Source organism: Saccostrea echinata, unplaced genomic scaffold (assembly GCF_033153115.1).
Source record: "Saccostrea echinata isolate AGI-Se365-2 ecotype Australia unplaced genomic scaffold, CSIRO_AGI_Sech_v1 ptg000029l, whole genome shotgun sequence".
NCBI classification, from domain to species: domain Eukaryota; kingdom Metazoa; phylum Mollusca; class Bivalvia; order Ostreida; family Ostreidae; genus Saccostrea; species Saccostrea echinata.
The window spans coordinates 29695978-29722279 of NW_026889778.1; the positions used below are offsets into that span (position 1 = coordinate 29695978).

General features: G+C 33.8%; 1 protein-coding gene across 2 annotated transcripts; it reads right to left on the minus strand.

Moving 5' to 3' along the window:
- Positions 1-5405: 5405 nt before the first annotated feature.
- Positions 5406-26302, minus strand: LOC133195789 (protein NEDD1-like). Of its 2 annotated transcripts, XM_061331730.1 has the most exons (13): positions 26047-26302; positions 22827-22921; positions 21663-21779; positions 20071-20211; positions 17284-17513; positions 16969-17161; positions 16450-16591; positions 12505-12567; positions 8188-8274; positions 7820-7962; positions 7209-7371; positions 6702-7129; positions 5406-5816 (listed from the first exon to the last, which is right to left on the minus strand). In XM_061331730.1, exons 1-13 carry the CDS (start codon positions 26171-26173, stop codon positions 5712-5714), a joined length of 2034 nt encoding a protein of 677 aa, XP_061187714.1. In that variant the 5' UTR covers positions 26174-26302; the 3' UTR covers positions 5406-5711. The 2 variants fall into 2 exon arrangements, with proteins under 2 accessions (XP_061187714.1, XP_061187715.1); XM_061331731.1 differs by lacking the exon at positions 12505-12567.

The window sequence follows — 26302 nt, forward strand, 5'->3', positions numbered from 1 at the left end:
TTTTTCACATTTAAGGGCACTTTAGAATAGAATATTTATTTAACCAATTTGGACCCACAGTGCAGCATAAAGATGAACAATGTCCGAAATCATAGTCATAAATTACAATTAACAGAACAAAACAATCAATTGTATATTGAACAGAGAGTTAGCTGTCAACTTTTAGGATGCATAAAATGTATACAAATAGTATATATGTATGACTGTAATATGCCTATATTGTACTATGTTGTTTTCTCATATTAAAATTTTCATTTAAATGTTGGCATAATAAAACAACAAACTCAGAATCTTCATTTGACATAATTCATGTAAACAAGTCCACATTATTAAGCAGTATTAAATTTGGAAAAGTTTTAAAGATTTTGTTTAAAAACTCTCCTCTAGAATCATTATACAATGGACATATTCTTGCAAAAAATGTATTTCATCCTCAGTTGGACTTGAAGTACAGTAACAACAGACTCTTTCACTCCTGGGAAGAATTTTCATTTTTACCACATTTATTAAGTATCCTTTCATATCTACCCGTCTCTACCCTTAAGCAATGATTACTAATTCTGAATTTTGTGGGAATTACCCGATTGTCCCGGTTTTTTCATATGAATTCAAGTATTTTTCAAAATTGAATGACAATACATTGTGAAAATAACGGCCTAACAATTCGACCTAAGGAAAGATTGTATTTGCAAACAAAGTCATTTCATCAACCCTATAATTTGTGAAATTTTGACTTTAAATGAGAGTGTTGATATCCTGATATCATCAACTTATTTGTCGATAGATTGCGATTGCCTCATTTTAGAATATATTTTGCTACATAAATAAGGGAAGTTGATGATAGAAAAGAGATTTTTCATCATTCTTTTTTTCTTTATTTTGTAGATGAATATCCAGAATATCAAAATATAGGTTAGTGTCATATTCTTAATTTTGAATTTACCGGGTGGGAGTAAAAACAAAATAAAGAACATGACAACTAAAAAAATAAAATCTTCATTCCAAGAATAAGAATGGTAAAACTTACTATTTTTTGATATAGAAACTTTTACTCCCTCTTCAGGCTCACAGTAACTCTAATATGGAATTGTATTAGTATCCCCTGTATTATATAGAGCTGTTTTACTCTACCAATGTCTCCCCTATTATGTAGAGCTGTTTTATTTTATTAATGTCCCCTATATTACATAGAGCTGATTACGCTATCAATGTCCCCTCTATTATAATGGGCTGTATTACTCTAACAATGTCTCCTCCATTATCTAGAGCTGTTTTACTCTACCAATGTCCCTTCAATTATTTTGAGTGGTTTTTAACAATGTCCCTTCTTTTATATCAGGCTGTATAAATCTACCAATGTCCATTCTTTTATACAGAGCTGTTCCTTCTATCAATGTTCCCTCTATCATATAGAGCTATATTACTCTACCAATATCTCCTCTATTATATAGAACTGTATTACTCTACCACTGTCCCCTCCATTATATAGAGCAGTATAACTCTACCATTGTCCCCTCTATTACATGTATATAGAGCTATATTACTCTACCATAGTCTACTAGATTATATAGAGCTGTAATAATCTACCATTGTCCCCTCTATCATATAGAACTGTATTAATCTACCATTGTCCCCTCTATTGTATAGAGCTGTATTACTCTACCAATGTCCCCTCTATTATATAGAGTTGTATTACTCTACCAATGTCCCTTCTATTATATAGAGCTGTATTACCCTACAATTGTCCCCTCTATTATATAGAGCTGTATTACTCTACCATTGTCCCCTCTATTATATAGAGCTGTATTACTCTACCATTGTCCCCTCCATTTTATAGAGCTGTATTACTCTACCAATGTCCCCTCTATTATAAAGAGTTGTATTACTCTATCAATGTCCCTTCTATTATATAGAGCTGTATTACCCTACAATTGTCCCCTCTATTATATAGAGCTGTATTACTCTACAACTGTCCCCTCTATTATATAGAGATGTATTACTCTACCATTGTCCCCTCCATTTTATAGAGCTGTATTACTCTGCCAGTGTCCCCTCTATTATATAGAGCTGTATTACTCTACCATTGTCCCCTCTATTATATAGAGCTGTATTACTCTACCATTGTCCCCTCCATTTTATAGAGCTGTATTACTCTACCAGTGTCCCCTCTATTATATAGAGCTGTATTACTCTACCATTGTCCCCTCTATTATATAGAGCTGTATTACTCTCCCATTGTCCCCTCCATTTTATAGAGCTGTATTACTCTACCAGTGTCCCCTCTATTATGTAGAGTTGTATTACTCTACCAATGTCCCTTCTATTATATAGAGCTGTATTACCCTACAATTGTCCCCTCTATTATATAGAGCTGTATTACTCTACCATTGTCCCCTCTATTATAAAGAGTTGTATTACTCTACCATTGTCCCCTCCATTTTATAGAGCTGTATTACTCTGCCAGTGTCCCCTCTATTATATAGAGCTGTATTACTCTACCATTGTCCCCTCTATTATATAGAGCTGTATTACTCTCCCATTGTCCCCTCCATTTTATAGAGCTGTATTACTCTACCAGTGTCCCCTCTATTATGTAGAGTTGTATTACTCTACCAATGTCCCTTCTATTATATAGAGCTGTATTACCCTACAATTGTCCCCTCTATTATATAGAGCTGTATTACTCTACCATTGTCCCCTCTATTATAAAGAGTTGTATTACTCTACCATTGTCCCCTCCATTTTATAGAGCTGTATTACTCTACCAGTGTCCCCTCTATTATATAGAGCTGTATTACTCTACCAATGTCCCCTCTATTATATAGAACTGTATTACTCTTCCATTGCCCCATCCATTTTATAGAGCTGTATTACTCTACCATTGTCCCCTCCATTTTATATAGCTGTATTACTCTACCAATGTTCCTTCTATCATATAGAGCTATATTACTCTACCAATGTCTCCTCTATTATATAGAACTGTATACTCTACCATTGTCCCCTCAATTATATAGAGCTGTATTACTCTACCATTGTCCCCTCCATTTTATAGAACTGTATTACTCTACCAATGTCCCTTCTATTATATAGAGTTGTATTATTCTACCATTGTCCCCTCTATTATATAGAGTTGTATTACTCTACCATTGTCCCCTCAATTATATAGAGTTATATTACTCTACCATTGTCCCCTCTATTATATAGAGTTGTATTATTCTACCAATGTCCTTTCTATTATATAGAGTTGTATAACTCTACCATTGTCCCCTCCATTATATAGAGTTGTATTGCTTTACCATTGACCCTTCTATTATATAGAGTTGTATTCCTCTACCATTGTCCCCTTTTATTATATAGAGCTGTATAACTCTACTAGTGTCCCCTCTATTATATTGAGTTGTATTATTCTACCATTGTCCACTCCGTTATATAGAGCTGTATTACTCTACCACTGTCCCCTCTATTTTATAGAGCTGTATTACTCTACCAGTGTCCCCTCTATTATATAGAGCTGTATTACTCTACCATTGTCCCCTCCATTTTATAGAGCTGTATTACTCTACCAATGTCCCTTCTATTATATAGAGTTGTATTATTCTACCATTGTCCCCTCTATTATATAGAGTTGTATTACTCTACCATTGTCCCCTCAATTATATAGAGTTATATTACTCTACCATTGTCCCCTCTATTATATAGAGTTGTATTATTCTACCAATGTCCTTTCTATTATATAGAGTTGTATTACTCTACCATTGTCCCCTCCATTATATAGAGTTGTATTGCTTTACCATTGACCCTTCTATTATATAGAGTTGTATTCCTCTACCATTGTCCCCTTTTATTATATAGAGCTGTATTACTCTACCAGTGTCCCCTCTATTATATTGAGTTGTATTATTCTACCATTGTCCACTCCGTTATAAAGAGCTGTATTACTCTACCACTGTCCCCTCTATTTTATAGAGCTGTATTACTCTACCATTGTCCCCTCTATTATATAGAGCTGTATTACTCTACCATTGTCCCCTTTATTATATAGAGCTGTATTACTCTACCATTGTCACATCTATTATATAGAGTTATATTACTCTACCATTGTCCCCTCTATCATATAGAGTTGTATCACTCTACCATTGTCCCCTCAAGTATATAGAGTTATATTACTCTACCATTGTCCCCTCAATTATATAAGAGTTGTATTACTCTACCATTGTCCTTTCTATTATATAGAGTTGTATTATTCTACCAATGTCCTTTCTATTATATAGAGTTGTATTACTCTTCCACTGTCCCCTCCATTATATAGAGTTATATTACTCTACCAGTTTCCCCTCTATTATATAGAGCTGTATTACTCTACCATTGTCCCCTTTATCATATAGAGCTGTATTACTATACCATTGTCCCCTCTATTATATAAAGCTGTATTACTCTACCAGTGTCCCCTCTATTATATAGAGCTGTATTACTCTACCAATGTTCCTTCTATTATATAGAGTTGTATTACTCTACCAATGTTCCTTCTATTATATAGAGTTGTATTACTCTACCACTGTCCCCTTTATCATATAGAGTTAGATTACTCTACCAGTGTCCCTTCTATTATATAGAGCTGTATTACTCTACCAATGTTCCTTCTATTATATAGAGTTGTATTACTCTACCATTGTCCACTCTATTATATAGAACTCTATTATTCTACCATTGTCCCCTTTATTATCTAGAGCTGTATTACTCTACCATTGTCCCCTTTATTATAGAAGAGTTTTATTTCTTTACCATTGTCCCTTCTATTATATAGAGCTGTATTATTCTACCAATGTCCTTTCTATTATATAGAGTTGTATTACTCTACCACTGTCCCCTTTATTATATAGAGTTAGATTACTCTACCAGTTTCCCCTCTATTATATAGAGCTGTATTACTCTACTAATGTCCCTTCTATTATACAGAGTTGTATTACTCTACCAGTGTCCCCTCTATTATATATAGCTGTATTACTCTATCATTGTCCCCTCTATTATATAGAGCTGTATTACTCTACCATTGTCCCCTCTATTATATAGAGCTGTATTACACTACCATTGTCCCCTCTATTATATAGAGCTGTATTACTCTACCATTGTCCCCTCTATTATATAGAGTTGTATTATTCTACCATTGTCCCCTCTATTATATAGAGTTGTATTACTCTACCATTGTCCCTTCTATTATATAGAGTTGTATCATTCTACCAATATCCTTTCTATTATATGGAGTTTTATTACTCCATCATTGTCCCCTCTATTATATAGAGCTGTTTTACTCTTACAATGTCCTTTCTATTAATTGGAGCTGCATTATTCTACCAATGTCCTTTCTATTATATAGAGTTGTATAATCATCCTGGAAAGACAGGATCATTAGTGGAATAAAATATACTTTATTAAACAAACCTAATACATAAGATCTACAGATTATGTAGATAAAGATGACCTGTACTTTAATATTATTTAAAAAACACAATGTTAAAAATAACTATACCAACAGTTTTCATGAATGAACCAAATTCATTTTTTATTTTAATTTTTTAGTTCCCTACTGTATGTGTTTACTTTAAATTCTCAACATATAAACTCATTTTCATACAATCTTTATTTACAAGTTCGTTAACTGTGTTTGAAATGAGCACCAAATGATACTGGTCATTTTACGCATGAAACATTGTTCAGAAGTTTTTCTTTAAGCGTTTATTTTCTTCCCTTAATCGTTCCACTTCTTGGAGAAGCTCCTGATTTACTGAATGCTGCTTGAAAACATTTGTCATCTCCATCTGCAAACAAACAGAATATTATATATCAAGCAAGTACATTATAATATTAATTCTTTAGAATGATAATTAAATTCACTTTGGAAGCTTAAAATTCTAATTCAACAGAGGTATGATTTGTTCCTTTTTTTCTTGATTTCTTTCTCCTATTTTGGTGTTAACATAAAAAGAGCCTGAGGGGAATTTTTGATAATTTTTTTTATAGTTATCAGGTTTCTTTAAAAACATTTTTCATCTTTAAATCAGTCAAGGGAAGCAGGATATTTAATTCATTTTGAAGTTTCCATAAAATGACTCATTTCAAAATATTGCTGAACACAGATTTGAAGGACTATATCATTCCTATGTAATAGTTTGGGCCATGGATATCAGCCTAGATAACTCAATCAGTAGAGTGCCTGACTAGTGATGCAGGAGTCTCGAGTTCAATTCCCAGTCCAGCCATACATTTCCTCCTTTCCTGTTACAGATTTGTTGTGTTGACCACTCCTGGACTTGCAGATGAAAGTCCTGCCAGCTAGGGGCAATAAGAACTTCATCAAAGTTCATCAAAAACGAGAGCTGATGAACAGAATTATGAATCTTTTCAAGTTGTATGCCAATTTATTTTTAATCCGACCAAAATGATAGGAGTATTTTAAAAAATTAACAAAGAAACAGACAGGTGGATGACAGATAGCTTATCATAAGCTCTTCTGGTCTTTATTCAGTAACGCTAAAAATCATGTATAGAAGTAGTCTAGCACAAGAAATTCTGTCTCTTGAAGTAGACTACTGTTGAACAAAACTTATACAAAGACTAGACTTTGAAATGTTTGACTGTTTATTTGATATTTAGTAGACTGTAAAATACCCCCCCCCCCCCCCAAAAAAAAAAAACACACATACCATTTGTATCTCGAATTGTCTAATCATTTCCACTTGTACTTGCAGAATGTCCTTGTGAATCTGATCTTTGAAATCTTCCAGCTCCTCACTTATAAGATTGCGTATGACTTGCGTTGGGAAGTTCTGACTCATTTGTGAGCCTGAGGCTTGGGAGGGAATTGCCACATCTACTGAAGATACACTCTGTGCTCCCTCAGGGGAAGTAGTCAGTTTAAATGGAGGAAGACCAACACCTCCCGAGCTGGCACTCGGAGATTCATCAAACTTGTTCCTTTCTACAGCATTACTGCTATTTCTAGTTCTGCTGAAGGAGTCACTATATGTTCCAGTCACAGGACTGGCACTAAAATCACTGGTTGTTTGACTGATAGAATTTGGGAGATTTCTGTTCTCACTCCTCCTGGTAAAAGCAGAGAGTCTCTGTGTTTCTGAAAACAAAAAATCAAGAATAAAACTTGAAAATGCCTATTAACTTTTATTTGTTGTTGCATAAATAGCAAAATCTACCTGAATCAATGTTTGAAACTAGTGGTGTATGAGATTCTGAAGTCTCTGGTAACCGGTTAACTACTGGTTGATTTGTTGAGGTGACAGGATGGGTCCTTATGTAGCTTTCTGGTGACTCAGTGTATGGGCCTGATACTGGGGATAGTCCCATACTGCCATTATGCTGCAAGATATTAACACAGAGTGAAGACACTGTATTGGCCAATCTTAAAGACATAAAGAATTGGAATTTGCTTGCATGATGTGAAAGTATCTTATCATGTTTAGTTTGGGCCAGTTTTACATCAGTAACATCCTATACCAATACTTAAAATATTGGTGGATCTATTATTAAACTGCACAGTAACCTTGGATAGTTAACTTTAAAGTATGATAAACATAACATCTAATCACATTATATTAATTATATCAAGATTATTAGATGCAATATTTTATAAGACAAGGGGATGATCAATATTTCCAAAATTAGCACACACATACCTTTGTATGAAAATAACATATTGCAAAAAATCCATAAACATTTTATTACACATCACTGACATTTGTCAGGAGCCAAAAATGATAACCTTAGCATCAGAATCATAAGACACTACAAAGTTAAGTGTTCATACACTTTCGTTGTTACTAATATCAGATCTGAGGGGGGTTAGGCTGCTGATCCCCACAATTCCAGCGGACTGCCTGCTCCCATTCTCCAAAGGAGACAATGCTCCATACGAATCAGTATGTTCTCTCATAGGAGAAAAAATCCCATCTGTAATACAAGAGATAAACAGTGATATACACATGTCAATATTGAAATTCAACTCTTTAATACAAATTACATTTTTCCCAAAATTCTCCAATATCTACTCTTTGGTTAGCTCCCCATAATTAAATTTACTTAAGGTCAATACAAATATGATCCCTGACAGAGACTACAGCTAGAAGAACCATATTTTGTGATATCTACAACTGTAGCTATCTGGACAGAACTTACCACTCTGATTTGGTGACCTGACATTCCTGTAGGAGTACAGATCCTTTCTCTCTGTTACGGTAGGACTAGATGTAGGCTGTTCAACCTCTGTATAAATAAACACATAATAACCCAGTTTCATGATAAAAAAAGAATGGTTATGTTCTAATACTAGCATTAAGTATCAAAAACAAACATTTAGAAGTTCTTAACAGGAAACATCCTTCCCAAGGTGAATCTTTGTGTAAATTTAATAAATACCCAGTATGCTAAAAATATCTCATAAATAAATTTAAAGTCTGTATAAACAATACTGAAATTAAAATAACCTGATAAGTAAATATGTAACTTGGTATAGTCTACCTATGGACCAAGTTCTTGGATATTGGTCCAAAACTATAGGAGAATTTTTTATGGAAATCTGTATATTTTGTATCAATGACAAATGTAACAAATACCATTCATCGAAATAAAAAAAACATGGGTCACAACGCTCAACTGAGTAACTATAGCCCTTCTGTTCTTTATCAGCAGATTTTTTTCCAAATATATTCTTTGTAAAATTAAGATAATATATGGTGGCCCGCCCTACCCCAAGGTGTCATAGTTTGCACAAACTTGAAATTGAAGATGCTTCCATGCATGAATAATCATGGCTTTGCTGTTCTGAAGAAGAAGATTTTAAAAGATTTTTCCTAAATATTATTATGTAAACTTTGATTGGCCAATGTGGCCCCATCCTTCCCTGGGGGTCATGATTTGAACAAATTAGAATCTACACTACCTGAAGATGCTTCAGTATAAATATAAATAATGATGTGCTGTTCATGACAAGAAGAATTTTAAAGATTTTCCCTATGTATTCCTATGTAAAATTTTGATTGCCCATAGTGGCCCCACCCTACCCCCCGGGGTCATAATTTGAACAAACTTGAATCTATACTATCCAAGAAAGCTTCACATAAGTTTCATCTTTTCTGGCCCAGTGGTTCTAGGGAAAAAGTTTTTTAAATTACCCCACCCAATTTTCACTATCTCTTAATTATCTCTCCTTGGAAGAAAGTGTGGCCCTTCATTTGCACAAACTTGAATCCCCTTTAACCAAGGATACTTTGTGCCAAGTTTGGTTGAAATTGGCCCGGTGGTTCTTGAGAAGAAGATGAAAATGTGAAAACTTTACATTGACAATGGATAAATTTTGATCAGAAAAGCTCACTTGAGCCTTTAGCTCAGGTGAGCTAAAAACCGATAAAAAGAATTATGTATTTCAATGGAGTCTCCTTGTTTATCAAGTTTTATTGACAAAGGACTTAACAAAGCAGTAGTATTTTTGAAAGATTTTCACAAAAATTTATATTTTCAGTAAAACCATATTTAATCTAGATCATTTACCAATAAACAGAATTGTGTATCTTAATATTAAAACCTTTTGAGATTTATTTTACTGATAAACAGAGAGATAAACAGACAGTAAGATGACTTACAATTTCATAAGCTCTCCTGGTCTTAACAGTCACAACAGTTTGTCATGAAAATCATTATAGTATACACACATGTACATGCTTCAAAGCCTCACTGCATACTCTGAATTAGTTTATGTAGCTTTACACAGCATTCAAATTTCAAACAGATTCAACTGTCAATCGTGATTTTCATTCCACATCTCTTATAAGAAAATATAGCAATAGTAACTAATAAAGGATAAATCATCATAGAATTTGACTTTAACAAGAGAAAACAAAACCAGAAGTCTCCGATGAGACTGCATGTAGCTCTATCAGTTTGTATTAGAAAAGTTTCACTTGGACTTGAATTTTTTTTTTGGGGGGAGGGGGGGGGTTAAAAAAAGATCTACATCAACAGAATTATATATCTTGATGTTTTTTAAACTTGTAAATAAAACATTTATCAAAATCAATATAAAACTGTAGGAGGAGAATCAATTTGAAAGATTTTCAAAGTTTATTCTAATAAAGTAGCCATGTCAATACCATTCATCACAATCCTAAAATGATGAGCATATATTAAAATTGGACCAAATCTGTAGGAGGAGTAAATTCCTCACATTATTCTAAATAACCATGGCCACACTTCCACACTGTTCCTTTAAATCAAAAACTGATCTACAGAATTAAGTATATTGGTTAGTCTACTTGTATGCCATTTTTTATTGAAATTAGACCAAAAATTTTGGGAGAAGTGCATGATGTTTCAAAAATTGTTTAAGACAATCAGAGAGACAGAAGGATGTCAGACACTTTACCACAGCATTAAGCTTTTCTAACAAGTAGAGCTAAAAATCAAGTATCGGACATATAATCAAACACTACATCTACATTTATAGCATCATTTCTAACTGTTCCTATATATAGCTTTCTTACCAACATATCAAATTGCCTAAATCAAAAAGCACAGTGTTAAGAATACTTGAGCAATGCTGTGTGTGTGTGTTTCTGAAGTATAATTTAAAAGATTAACAATCTGTTATGGGCATGGTCCTTAACAGTCACCTGAGTAACAACAGCATCTGTTGTACAATGTACTTTCAATACATTATAAGTGCAGAATTTGAATCATTAAATCAAGTTATCATTCACGTTCAAAATTATAAAAAAAAAATCATTAAAAAACTACCAATATGAAATTAAAAGGAAACAAGATGTGTTTGTGAAACACTGATGCCCCCGTATGGTACCTTATGGTGAAGGTTAAACTCTCTCAAATGCAAATCAAATATGTTGGTACCCAAAGTAAGGTCTCGTCTCAAGGAATATACTTGTGAAATATGAAAGCCCTAGCAGCAACCATTGAATATATATGGAAGAGGTTAAAGGTTTTCAAAAGTAAGTCAAACATCAAGGTCAAGGTCAAATGGTCAAAATTAGTGGTGCCCAAGGAAAAGGCCTTCTCACAAAAAAATACACGTGAAGTATGATTCTATGAAAGCCCTAGCACCAACTGGCCAAGATTAAAGTTTCTCAAAAGTAGGTCAAACTCCAAAGTCAAGGTCAATGGGCTATAATTGTTGGTATCCAAAGGAAGGTATTGTCACAAGAAATACACATGTGAAGTATGAAAGCCCTAGTACCAATTGTTCAAAAGTTATGGCCAAGGTTAAAGTTGGTTTAAGTTTTGAAAATCTGGGTCAAACTCCAAGGTCAAAAGGTCAAATATGATGGTACCCAAAGAAAGGTCTTGTCACAAGGAATTCACATGTGAAATAAGAAAGTCATAGCTCTTACCAATCAAAAGCTATGGGCAATGTTAAAGTTTTTGTGGACAAACAGACAAACAGACAGACAGACAGGGCAAAAACTATATACCCCCGAATCTTCGATTACGGGGGCATAAAAAAGATATGTGATTCCTTAAAAAACCTGCAAAAGAAAAATATGCATTTGAGCACCTTTGTAAGCTTATCACTTATAGAACCATTTAAAGTCATAGTGAATGCTGCCATGTACTAGATCACCTACTTTAAGACATCTAGCTCTCTCATAGCATATCTTAAAGGATTTTATCACACATATGAATTTCTTAAAATTAAATGCAGTAATATTGTTGTTACATATAAAAATTTTCTATTGTTTAATTAGCTTTAAAATTTGGCAAAATAGGGGATAAAACACATGTTATTTAGGGTCCTTGCAGTAAAAATCTCCACTATTTAGATAGTGGGTCACGTGGTACTGTTATATCATACAAGTCAATTCTGATTCAGAAATATCATGGTTGTAAAAAAAAAAAGGAAAAGACTTTTGAAGTTAAATCAATCAACTCTACATAGATAGGAAAAAAACCTATAGCACTGACATTATTTCTTTTGGTAATTTTTTATGTATGAACCTCCAGAAGAAAGAAATACCAGGTAACTGAGAAAATTTGTCCGTAAGTAGCGAGTTCCAGTACTGTATATAGTGTACTAGAATTTTAGTTCTTAATTGGAGATCAAATTGGAAAAAAAAATGAATTCTTCATTAAGTAAATTACCAATTCATATCAAGGATGCTTGTATATTGCTTATCAGTTTTTTGTCCTAGATTTTTTTTGGTGAAATGTGACCCAGATTTAGCGAGTCAGCAGCTAGCTTTGAACCAGGTTTAGCGAGACATCAGCTTGATGCAGGTTTATGGAGTTGCCATTAGCTATGACCTTGGCTTTTTGAGTGGTCAGCTTGATGTGAACCAGAGTGAATCCTGAGATGGCAGCATTCAGGGATATTTCAATGACTTTAATCTGTTCTAAAGCATCTGAAGCTCCAGTATAACAGTGAGATGTCCGGTTAACATGACACACAGTTAATCAATGTTAAGAATTAGTACAATCACTCTAACCTACCGTCACCAGAACTATCAAATTCAAGATACTCTAAAAATGTGGACATGGGCCAGGATTCTACTTCTGTAATAAGAGACACTTGTGTTACTGGGTCTCTGGTTAGGAGGGGAAATATTAACCATAATATTAAAAAGCCATACATCAGTAAACAAAAGGCCCTAGGATCACAACACTCACCTGGCACTTTACATTCACTATTAACAGGTCTATACCACATAATTTATGAATAATAAATTATACACCTATTCTCATCTAAAAGGTAAATTTAACTTTTACTTCATAAAAATCCCTTTGACAAATTGTGGGTCCCTATTACAGTCACGGGAGATCACATTTGAAAAAATCTACATTTAGTAAATTAGGAATTCATATCAAGGATGTTTTTATATTGATTTGATATTTTGCTGATCTTGAGATTAAGACTTCTCAGACAAAGTATTTCTCCCTGAATTCGCTCATTTAAATTTGGACCTATTTTTCAGGTACCTCGATTTGTAACTAACCCCAGTTGTCATGATATGATGAAAAGTTTGAATAACAATGTTGTATTTAAATGATTCAAGTTTTATTTTAGGGTTAATTTTATATTAGATTGTGGTTTTGAATTTTTTTTGTCCTGATCATTTCCCATTGAAAAAAGTAAAGTCAGACTGTTTATCGTAAATGAATTTTGACTCCCGCTTTCCAGTTATATGTAAGTGTATGCTTAATACTACCAAGTCTGGATACAGCTGGCTTATGAGTTAAACACAGACAGCAGACTTTAATCAGAAATTCCATCATCATCTATTGCTTATATTCATGTACTATCATTCCTAAAAACCCTCAGGTTATATAAGGCATAATTTATTCATGATTTCTCAGGAAGAGAAATTAACCAATCAAAGCACAATCCTCATAAAGATGTTTTATTTTAAATCAACATTATTTACTACTGCAAGGTTAATGTATCTTAATACTGGGACTCCAAGTAGGAGTAGGAATTTAGACATTTTAGTACTTATAACTTAAATATGTGAAAACTATGTATATTCCTCCACCAAACAGGACAATAATCCACTGCATTAGAAATTGGTTTATTTATAAGGCTACAAAGGGTTACACTCATTTGAACCCATGGGTCAAGAAATTTGATCTTTTCAAACTTAATATAGTATATACATAAGGTTTTGGGTGTCAAAAGCAGATATTTTTCAACAACTCTGTACTGTCACTTTATATTTCCTATCCCTGGAGGAATTAATACATCTTTTATTTTTTAATTTGATATTTCCATTGTTTGGCTAATTACCTTTCATTCTTCAGTTCAGCCATTGGTTTCAAATGAGAGTGACCTATTAAGCCAAAATTAATTGCTATGTTCTTGCAATCAAGATAAAAGCAGTACAGATGGACCCTGAACAGTCTGACTGGACTCTATATCCTAACAGTCTGACTGGACTCTATATCTTAACAATCTGACTGGACTCTATATCTTAACAGTCTGACTGGACTCTATATCTTAACAGTCTGACTGAACTCTATATCTTAACAGTCTGACTGGACTCTCTATCTTAACAGACTGATTGAACTCTATATCTTGTCTTAACAGTCTGACTGGACTCTATATCTTAACAGTCTGACTGAAATCTAATTCCTAACAGTCTGACTGGACTCTATATCCCAACAGTCTGACTGAACTCTATATCTTGTCTTAACAGTCTGACTGGACTCTAAATCTTAACAGTATGACTGGACTCTATATTTAAACAGTCTGACTGGACTCTATATCCTAACAGTCTGACTGGACTCTATGTCCTAACAGTCTGACTGGACTCTATATCCTAACACTCTGACTGGACTCTATATCCTAACACTCTGACTGGACTCTCTATCTTGTCTTAACAGTCTGACTGAACTCTATATCTTAACCATCTGACTGGATTCTTTGTCTTGTTTGATCAATACGGTACAGGTGGACAATTGACAGTCTGACTGGACTCTATATCTTAACAGTGTGACTGGATTCTACATCTTGTCTTAACAATCTGATTCGATTCTACATCTTGTCTTAACAGTGTGACTGGTTTCTACATCTTGTCTTAACAGTCTGACTGGACTTTATATCTTGTCTTAACAGTCTGACTGGATTCTACATCTTGTCTTAACAATCTGACTAGACTCTTTATCTTGTCTTAACAGTCTGACTGGATTCTACATCTTGTCTTAACAGCCTCACTGGATTCTACATCTTGTCTTAACAGCCTCACTGGATTCTACATCTTGTCTTAACAGTCTGACTGGACTCTTTATCTTGTCTTAACAGTGACTGGATTCTACATCTTGTCTTAACAGTGTGACTGGATTCTATATTTTGGCTTAACAATCTGACTGGATTCTACATTTTTTCTTAACAATCTGACTGGGTTCTACATTTTGTCTTAACAATCTGACTGGATTCTACATCTGGTCTTAATGGTCTGACTGGACTCTATATCTTAACAGTGTGACTGGATTCTACATCTTGTCTTAACAGTCTGACTGGACTCCTTATCTTGTCTTAACTGTGTGACTGGATTCTACATCTTGTCTTAACAGTCTGACTGGACTCTTTATCTTGTCTTAACAGTGTGACTGGATTCTTTATCTTGTCTTAACAGTCTGACTGGACTCTTTATCTTGTCTTAACAGTGTGACTGGATTCTTTATCTTGTCTTAACAGTGTGACTGGACTCTTTATCTTGTCTTAACAGTCTGACTGGACTCTTAATCTTGTCTTAACAGTGTGACTGGATTCTTTATCTTGTCTTAACAGTCTGATTGGACTCTTTATCTTGTCTTAACAGTGTGACTGGATTCTTTATCTTGTCTTAACAGTCTGACTGCACTCTTTATCTTGTCTTAACAGTGTGACTGGATTCTTTATCTTGTCTTAACAGTCTGACTGCACTCTTTATCTTGTCTTAACAGTGTGACTGGATTCTTTATCTTGTCTTAACAGTCTGACTGGACTCTTTATCTTGTCTTAACAGTGTGACTGGATTATACATCTTGTCTTAACAGTCTGACTGGATTCTACATCTTGTCTTAACAATCTGACTGCACTCTTTATCTTGTCTTAACAGTCTGACTGGACTCTTTATCTTGTCTTAACAGTGTGACTGGATTCTACATCTTGTCTTAACAGTGTGACTGGATTCTACATTTTGTCTTAACAGTGTGACTGGATTCTACATCTTGTCTTAACAGTCTGACTGGACTCTTTATCTTGTCTTAACTGTGTGACTGGATTCTACATCTTGTCTTAACAATCTGACTGCACTCTTTATCTTGTCTTAACAGTGTGAGTGGATTTTAAATCTTGTCTTAACAGTGTGACTGGATTCTACATCTTGTCTTAACAGTCTGACTGGACTCTTTATATTGTCATAACAGTGTAACTGGATTCTACATCTTGTCTTAACAGCCTGAGGGGTTCTACATCTTGTCTTAATAATCTGAGTGGACTCTATATATCTTGTTTGATCAATACAGTACAGGTGGACACTTAACAGTCTGATTGGACTCTATATCATGCATTAGCAGTCTGACTGGACTCTATATCTTAACAGTCTGACTGGACTCTATATCTTGTATTAGCAGTTTGACTGGACTCTATATCATGTCTTAACAGTCTGACTGGACTCTATATCTTAGCAGTCTGCCTGGACTCTATATGTAAACAGTCTGACTGGACTCTATATCATAAGAGTATGACTGGACTCTGCATCTTAACAATCTGTCTGGATTCTGTATCTAAACAGTCTGACTGGACTCTATATCTTAATAGTCTGACTGGACTCTATATCTTAACAGTATGACTAGACTTTGTATCTTAACAGTCTGACTGGATTCTATATCTTAATTGTCTGACTGGACTCTATATGTTAACAATCTGACTGAACTCTTTATCTTGCACAGACTCACCTTTCAGTATGTTTTCTTTCACTGGATCGCTGGGTGCAGATGGAAGCTGTCGTCTGCCTGGTGAGAGCCCATCAACTTCACTGTGCATCAGTTTGGCTTTCATTGCATAGGATTCTTGCTTGCTTAAGCTTTGAAATTCATTCTAGTAAGGAAAGATTGATCAAAATTCAAGAGAAAATTTTACTTGTCAAAACAAGCTCTACACAACCTAAATGATATCATATACTAAATATATGATATTCTATTGGGTTCCTGAATCAGGCTTATTTTAGCTTTATCTCTTGCTAGCCAGAATTAGAACTTTCACTATTTATAAAGTCTTATCACTTTCATGTTTAGCAATTTTAAGATTCTACAAAATCATAAAGCTAAATTTGTGTCGCATATTCCCCATTCACAATTCATAGCTAAATTGAACAACTACCAAGATAACTTGCTGTTTGGGATTTTGTATAATTCCATGTTTTGCATAATTCCCTCAATTAAATCATTAAAAGAACATGTTTCTTTAAAACATACATTAGATTTGTGCTCAAACTTCAGTCTCTGGACAGAGGACCTGTGGGCATTAAACACACTGAAGGGAGTATCAGCCTTCCTCAGATCGTAGACAAACACCTTCCCTCGGGTGGAACCAACTGCCACGGTGACACCGTCAGATTTCACGTCAATAGATGTCAAAGGAGAGTCCACAGTCATACACTTCACCTGTCTATAACAAACATTCTAAACTCATTTCCTGAAATCACAAATTGTATCACACCATTCACAATCTTATTATAACAGCTTTCACGACTGTAATTTCACTTAAATATAGAACTATCAATATCCTACTTTTTGCTTTGAATATCAAAGCAAATAATTCTCTTGTCCAGTCCTACGGAGAGCAGCAAAATGTCATTCAGGGGAGAGAACTTGAGTCCTGTCGCTGAAGCAATGTGAGCAGTACTATAGGCATGGAGAAGTCGCCGCGTATTGATGTCCCACAGATTAACAGCTCCATCCTCCGACACTGATCCTAACAAAGACTTCTTCACTGCATTAAATTGCAGTTGTCTTATAGCCTAAAATAAATAAGCAATCAGAGACTCTTTCTGAACAATTCCAAATTTCAAAGCATACAGAGCCATGACACTCAGCAATTTGGTTGTTGGGATATAAAAGAATTATGATAGGATATCAAATTTATTTCGATAACTTTATATCAAATTAATTCTGAAAACAAAAGGCTGGCCATTAGGAACTATTTTAATTTGAAAGATGCCATCAAATGCACTTAAACACCCAATATTATGTTAACGCCCCCAAAATCTGCCTAATTCAATCATTATAAAAACAATAGTTCCTGATTTGATTGACGGACCAGCTTCGTGGGCTACCTGATAATCTGAGTTTGCATGTCTTGAAAACAATTACCTGGTCACACGTCAAACACTTTCATGTACCGTGTGAATGATCGCTTTGTATACACTCTGATTAAAAAAAATCATTGCTGTTATATTGTTTGATAATTTTATTTTTAAAAAATAATTGAGAGTAGATACAATATGTAATTAAACAATGACTTCGTGATTTTTTTTTTTCAATCTCCACTGCTGTTTTGTACTTGTCAGCGATATGACGTCCAAGATAACTGTAGAACTTTTTGAAGAAAAATTAGCGGCTATTCAAGCCCTCTCTCCCTTCTCAATAACTGAGATCCAGAGAGAGAAGAAGTTTCTGTAGCAGCACAGACCGATAATTCTTCCGAGCCCCTTATTCAACCTGTGCCTTGATTTTAAGAATGTATGTAATGCCCTTGTCGACCTTGCACTTGGATACACAGAAACTCAATTCGCCGTAATTGAAACAATCAACCCTCTCCCCCATCATTGAAAATTATAACAAAATGCAATATATTAAATAAGAGAAGATATTTATACTAATATAAGTAAAGTATCTTGTATCTAACACCATGAATTACGAAAGATTCCTTCTATATCCAAATCTGTAAACAGGGCATAAGAACACGTACCCTCAGAAATGGCGAATATTTGGACACCATTGTTCGCCAGAAAAGTAAATAATATTCAGATCGCGGTAAATATCTACACAATAAGTGGAATCTTTTTATTTCAATATTCTCACTTAATATTTTATAATAATTTCTTTTATTGGCGATTAAAATATTGATGATTGCTTTGTAGTTTTCACTCGTTTATTTTAATTTTATGATTTTAAAAAAAGAGATGTCTTTTTAATTTTTTTTCTTCAAAAGATATCGACGAAAACTCTAAGTCTACAAATTTTATATTTCAGTACATAATTTATTTTAAATATTTTCACTCAAAATTATGCACAAAACGCGTAATGTTGACCCTGATTACCAAAAGCCAGACTTCCTGTGTAATGCAGCGTGTATAGGGATTTTTGACATTTTGACTATTGGGGCTCACCAGGTAAATAACACCAATACTACCAAGACCACTCCCCCTCCTCAGGCAACCGTACGGTAAAAAAATTGGGTCTTTAAGAGGTCAGATCTTTCATTCCTCTACCCATTTCCCAAGAGATATAGATAAAACCTACTTGATTAGAGAAGTCTCTAACAGACATGATTAAGACAGCCTTCTTATATTAATTAGACTCGTTAATCTTTCACTTGACAGATGCAGTTTCACTTGTATCAAAATGCCCTATGCTGGCTATGCATGTCCAACTGAACTACTTAAAATTCCATGGCTTAAATCATTACTCTAAAGGGATGAATAGAATTACTCTCTCTGATGAACTAATTAAGTCTTAGCATTTTTGTAGTACAATTTTCTTTTTTTGCATATTTCTATTGTTAGAAAGAAAAGAATTTTTGAATTTGTTGTGTATTAGCATATCATGAAAAAAAATGTACTATTCTTTTTACATAAAATTTTTGAACAAGGTTACTGCTTTATCTGACATTGTAGGGATCACCTTTCTTTTTTTCTTTTTTTTTTTTAAAAATCACCTTAATTAAAGGTCACATGACCTTTTGTAGAGTGTGACATACCCTCTACGTAAGACACATTAACTGACCAAGTCTGATGATGCTAGGACAAATAACTTTCATGTAATGAGTTGGACAGGGTTTTGCATTACCGTATAGTGGGTTATTTTAGTGGGGTGCTAATTTTGGCATTTTGATAGTAGCCCGCTAAAATTATTATCGCTAAAATATTCAGTAATCTTCTTAGTGTTCATCTGCAAAGAGTTGAAACCCTGTGTCTGCTAAAATAAATTACGCCAAAATTATTGGCATACCTTTGAGCAGGCAAAACGCCAAATTTTACACCTGCCAAGAAAACCGGCTATACAGTATTAGGCCGTATCATCTTAATTGAAGTTCACAGTAACTTAACTTTAAAATGCTACACTTTCTATCAAAGATGCATCAGCTGACAAATTTTGATGATTCTAGGCTTCATGGTATTTAAGTTATGAGCCAGACACGGAAAAAAGAACAGGCAGACAGACAGATGGACATGATCACCACAATACCATCTTAAAAGATGGGTGTATAAAAAATAAATCACTACAAAAATTGCCTGCATCATGATAGTCTCAACTACAGCATAATATATAAGGCAAATGACTTGACTTGCAAACCTGTACTTTGGGAGCAGTCATTGGTCTACATCCTTGTCCAGTGACAACATTGTACACGATTATCTCCCCTGATTCTGATCCTGAAGCTATGTGAGAAGCATTGGCATTAAACAACACACAGCTTACTGGGCCTTTGTGGTCCTAAGGTAAAAAAAAAATACTGTCAACATCATCAAGAATGAGAGTATAAATAAAATGCATTGGAAATAAAAATTCACAAATATTTGTGTGACTTAAATGCTCCCAGCAAGAAAAGTCTACATAGATCAAAGGGTGAGTGGATCCTTTATCATGTCAAAGAACTGAATAACCTAACATTTAGTAGGGTGACTTCGCCATGCATCAGAAACATACCTTGGATCGGTCAACTTTAACAAATTAGATCAACAACGAAAATCAACAGTATTAGAATTGTCTTTACAAGAGTGTAATTTATATTGTAGTCCATACAGCAGATCTAATTGATCTAATCAAAGGGAATCCAAACTGGAAGTGACGTAATAAAACATAGCTTTGAAATGACAATTTAAAACAAAATATGGCTTTTGAAATTTTAAGTGGTCAAGGGCATACTTTGTCATTCTTTAAGAAATGCTTCACATTTATACATCACCTATTTCAATCTATTTTCAGCAAAGCAAAACATCATTATAGTTCTATTTTTAAAAAAAGGCAAATCTCAATAGTGACCTTTTTTCACCATGAATCAGTGACATACTGATAAAATGTAATTTCTGATGACTGGACTTACTGATGACAAATACTTACTGATAATGTACTTACTGATGACCAGTACTTATTGATGATCTATACTTGTGACATGACTTACTGATGATCTATACTTGTGACATGACTTACTGATGACATGTACTTATTGATGACACATCCTTACTGGTGACCAGTACTTACTGTTGTCCTATACTTCCTGATGACATGTACTTATTGATGATCTATACTTGTGACATGTACTTATTGATGATCTATACTTGTGACATGACTTACTGATGATAAATACTTGTGACATGACTTACTGATGACATGTACTTATTGATGACACATCTTTACTAGTGACCAGTACTTACTGTTGTCCTATACTTCCTGATGACATGTACTTATTGATGATCTATACTTGTGACATGTACTTATTGATGATCTATACTTGTGACATGTACTTATTGATGATCTATACTTGTGACATGACTTACTGATGATCTATACTTGTGACATGACTTACTGATGACATGTACTTATTCATGACACATCATTACTGGTGACCAGTACTTACTGTTGTCCTTTACTTACTGATGACCAGTACTTACTGATGACCAGTACTTACTGATGACATGTACTTATTGTTAATCTATACTTACTGTTGTCCTATACTTACTGGTGACATGTACTTATTGATGACACATCATTACTGGTGACCAGTACTTACTGTTGTCCTATACTTGTGAGATGACTTACTGATGACCTATACATGTGACATGTACTTACTTGTTACATGTACTGAAACTGTACTACTGATGCCACATATTTACTTATAACATGTACTTACTGATGTACAATCTGTATAATAATGAAATGTTTACCTTGTAAGATTTTTTGATAGTCCTGGATTTTAGGTCCCAAGCATTAATGACACTGTCAGACCCTCCTATAACAAGATATCTTGATGTGGAAGTCAGGTCCAGACATAATCTTCCAGGCTGAAAACAAGAGGCCCCTAGATTATAATGCTCATCATAAGAGGAACCTAACCCTTCAGATATTGTCATTTTCATAAACTGTAAGCTTTGTACTTACCGAATTGATTCAATAATCAACTGTAAATTTTTATCAATTCTTAAACACTATTTGAAGGGGTCAAGATTAAACAAATTCTTAAAAGGGGTATGCACACACTTGCATTTCTGTATTGTTTTTATTTTTATTTGAAAATTAGTTTCAATTTAATGACTTGAACTTACATTCAAATTCCTAATACTCAATGACTTCTGCATTCTTCATAACCTTGTACCAAACTACACAACATTTTTTAAACATTGGCACAAACTCTGTAATCGTTCTACCTGGTGTGTTCAATTTGCTGGCATTGCTCACATCACTGACCACAAACTGACAACACTGCTGTGTTGGTTTACATTTCTTTTTTGACTTTTAATTATACATGTAGCTTTAATATCTTTTATTAATACACCTCAAATTTCACATTTTCCTTGAATATTAAGGATAAATTTTGGTTCATGAAAGTGGAAGGATGTATGACAATCAATCATCCCCAGAATATGTAGTTTTTATAATTTTCAGATAAAAGTTAAAAATGTATTGGTCTGAAATGCTCTTGCAATGTGTAAGTCATGAAATTCTACGAGTAAATTTTGAAGAATATAAACTGATGAATCAAATCTGTGTCCAATGCCCCCTTAAGACTGCTTAGATATTTTAAAAACTGACATACTGAAGTTGTTAAAATTAAAAATGTACCGGTATCTGAACATATTTTTATTGAATATATGACTTTGAAATTTTGCACAACAGACATTTCAAACAGATGCTGCAAAAAATTCAATAAGAAAAGTTTAACTTAATTTAGCAATTGGCTAATATATCAAAAAAAACTTTAGAAATGCATACAGAATACTGCAAGTATATGAATGTTCAATATTCATAGAAATGAATTTGCTTGCGATGGATTGCTATAACTATAATAACTTTATAAATTTATTTTTTTTTAAAATGAAGAATAAACTCACCAAGCAATCAAGTGTTGTAATCGGAAAGGCTGATGTCTTGCATGAATAAATTGCTATTTTATCACTGTTCACAGCTACACTAGCTAGAAATGTATCTGAAGACAGGTCAGGAAAAACTCATTCTCAAATATGACTGAATTAAGTACATGGATCTTAATTTGACTTTTTGATGAAATAATAGTGGATTCTCCAAAGTAATAATAGGAATAAGCTAAAAATAGTGTAAGATGGTGGCTCAATCAGTAAAAATTACAGCTCATGCAAGATGCTTGTTTGTTCAATATTCACAGAAATGAATGTGCTTGCGATGGATTGCTATAACTATAATAGCTTTATAAATTATCAATTAATTTTTTTCTTTAAATAAAAAATAAACTCACCAAGCAATCAAGTGTTGTAATAGGAAAGGCTGATGTCCAGCCTATTCCAAGTTATGACATTAAAGTAAAAAGTGACAGTTAGGTCTGCACAATAATATCGATATTCCAGTATATTGCGATTCATGGAAAAAAAATATCATATTGCGATATGTTTTTTCAGTACCAATATACTGGCAAAATGCTTGGGCTTGGGATTTCTAAAGTAAAATATGAAATTTAAGATGTCAGAAATGTGCCAAATAGTAAGGTTGCTGTAGTATAGCTGCATTTTGTTGAAAAACTGTGGTGAAATCAACAAAAACTTTTTGTTACAACATATTTATAACAGTTATATACACTCTAAATTTGATCTTGAATCAGTGACCCCTAGAAATGATCAAGTCCAACATGGCAAGTCTCACCACTTTGTTTTATATTAGTTTATATATGAATATAAATATATGTAATTTTCATTGTATATGTTGAACAAAATTAAATAATAGTGAACCCTGCTAGCTCTGAGGAAAACACGCATGAAAAGAGGAAATTCCAGTTGAAATCTACACACTGAGGATATTTTTACAAGTTTGTGTGAAAAGAATTCTAGAACTTCCTATCCTCTTTGTATGCACAGCAACATACTGGCTTCAGCATAGCAACAGCTCAAAGAGATTTACAGAAAGAGTTTCAAGGAATGTCTTTGCCAAAAAGAAACATATGCATCCTCAATAAAGATGACTTTGTATAAGATGTCATTTTTTGTCACTAAAATGTCTTGGCTTTTTTCCAATTTTATCAGAATTGTCTGCAAATTTCAGTTTCTTGATCCCAAGGTATGGGATGTCTTGTTTGAAACAATTTTCACAATTGGCCTTTTCACAGTAACTGCGGTACTGCTATTTTGCAGGGCAAATTAATAACATTTGGCAGAGTTTTTGATGGAAGATAATTAAAATAAAGTTTATTAATCAATTGCATTTGCATCATATTTCACCAAAATATATCAATTTGATCTGCAAATGAGCAGTACTGCAGTTATCATTAAACAGTTATCATGAAAAGAAGTTTTATTTGTCACAAATCGTGTGGAGAAAAAAAAATTACCAGTTGCAGGAAACATGGTAGAGACAGACTATTGTTTACTTAAAAATTGTGATGTCATCTGCAGTATGCAATAGGAAATGGTGGATCCATCATTTTAGATATGTAGAATTCAATAATTATTATTCAAAGGAAACTGCGCTCAATCTAACAGTTTCACCACCTGACACATTAGCCTTTATAGCAAGCGCAGCGAGCTAAATAGACTAATGTGTAAGAACAGAGAATATTCGAATCTGTATATTCGTCAAGCAAGTTTTTCTGTGAAACCTTTCCAGAATTCCTTTGCTACCAGGATTCCATGCGATAATGGTGAATAAAGTCCCACAGTTATCATGAATTAAGATTTAGTTCTTGAAGAGAGCTTAAATGAAACAAAAAATAATTGCATCTTTTCTACAATGCCTTTCATTACAAAATTACAAAGGGCCTATTTAAACTCAGTTACAGAAATGCAGCTTACATCGATGTCATGTGATGTCACAGTCTAGACCTTTTAGTTTGAAGAGGCGGATCAGAGTTTAAGGTGTAAGCTATGTAGGTTTCTTATGGTATACAAATGCGCTAGCTGCAATAATGTAGCCCTCTCCCGATTTTTTTTTTTTTTTTTTTTTTTTTTTTTTTTTTGGGAGAGGGCTACAACTCCTTAGGATCTCCGTAATGGTGCAAGTGCGGGAGTGATTCACTACCGCACAGATTTCGGCTCAAATTATCAGTAAGTGGGTATTTTATTAACATTTCTTACCTGAACTCATAAAATGTAGTCATGCAAGACATGAATTGATCCAAAAATATACAGAACAATCCGTATATTGGTTATTTTTCGTGTATGTCAACATCACAACTTGAATTTATCCGCCATGTTTACTGACCTTGATCGATTTTATTTTGGGACAACCAATGAGAAATCGGGATCTAGGGGAGCGGATCGTTTAGGATTTCCCTTATTTTAAGCATAAATATCACTGTTTATGAAAAAAAATCACATGGAATGCTTTTATTTATCAATGTTTTAGTGATATCATACCACACAAACATTTATCAACACCGACATTTACTTTATCAAGTGATTCTAAAATTCAAGCGCAAGTCTCTGTACATCACGCGAGAACTGTCATGGCTGCTGAAGAGAACGACTGGTAAACACGCAGATTTATTTTACTTGGTTTTCGCTCATAAAGGGCTATGATGTTGATAGTGAATAAAAATTCCGTCTTAATGGAAGTAAGTTGAATGCAAAAACAATTTATTTTGCCTGCAGTCGCCCGTATCTAAAAAATAAATTTGCACCATTACAGAGATGCAGTGGAATTGTAGCCCTCTCCAGAAAATAGCAGATTAAAAAAATCGGAGAGGGCTACATTATTGCAGCTATTACTCAAACAATGGAAATACACCTTTTCTTTAAAAGTGTTCAAATGCAGCAATGTTAAAGCTATCTCTTCTTTGGACTGTTTCTAAATAATCCCTAGTATAAATATTAGTAGACATTTACTTGCGACTTTTTGTCTTTTTAAAATAAAAAGCAAAATTGTGAAAAGTTGCCTTGAAATAGCTAAATAAAGCTACCTGAAGTAGCTAAATAAAGCTACAGTAGGTAATTCTAGCTACATAGCTAAATGTACTGATTGTACTGGACCTGTCCAAGTTACAACAGAAATGTATGTGTACAGTATTGTGCATTTGGCTGGGTAAAATATTCTTATTTTATCGAATCGGTTAAATAATTTGTTTTGCTTGCATGTTTGTATCAAGGATACTATCGTGACTCCAGCAAATGTCTGCAATGTTTTGGTCATGGGGATTGAACTGTTTTAAAAGCGAAAAGTTTACTTCATCCCATAACTTTATATCGTCACCCGCTGATGCTAACTGTCCCAAACTCATTTTGAAGTATGATATTCTACTTTTCAGACATTTCCACAACAATCATATTGCTCCTTGTATTCAACAATCCACATTATCCCGCCTTTCCTCTTCCATCTCATTTCTTGTTTACAACTTGAGATTTGATAT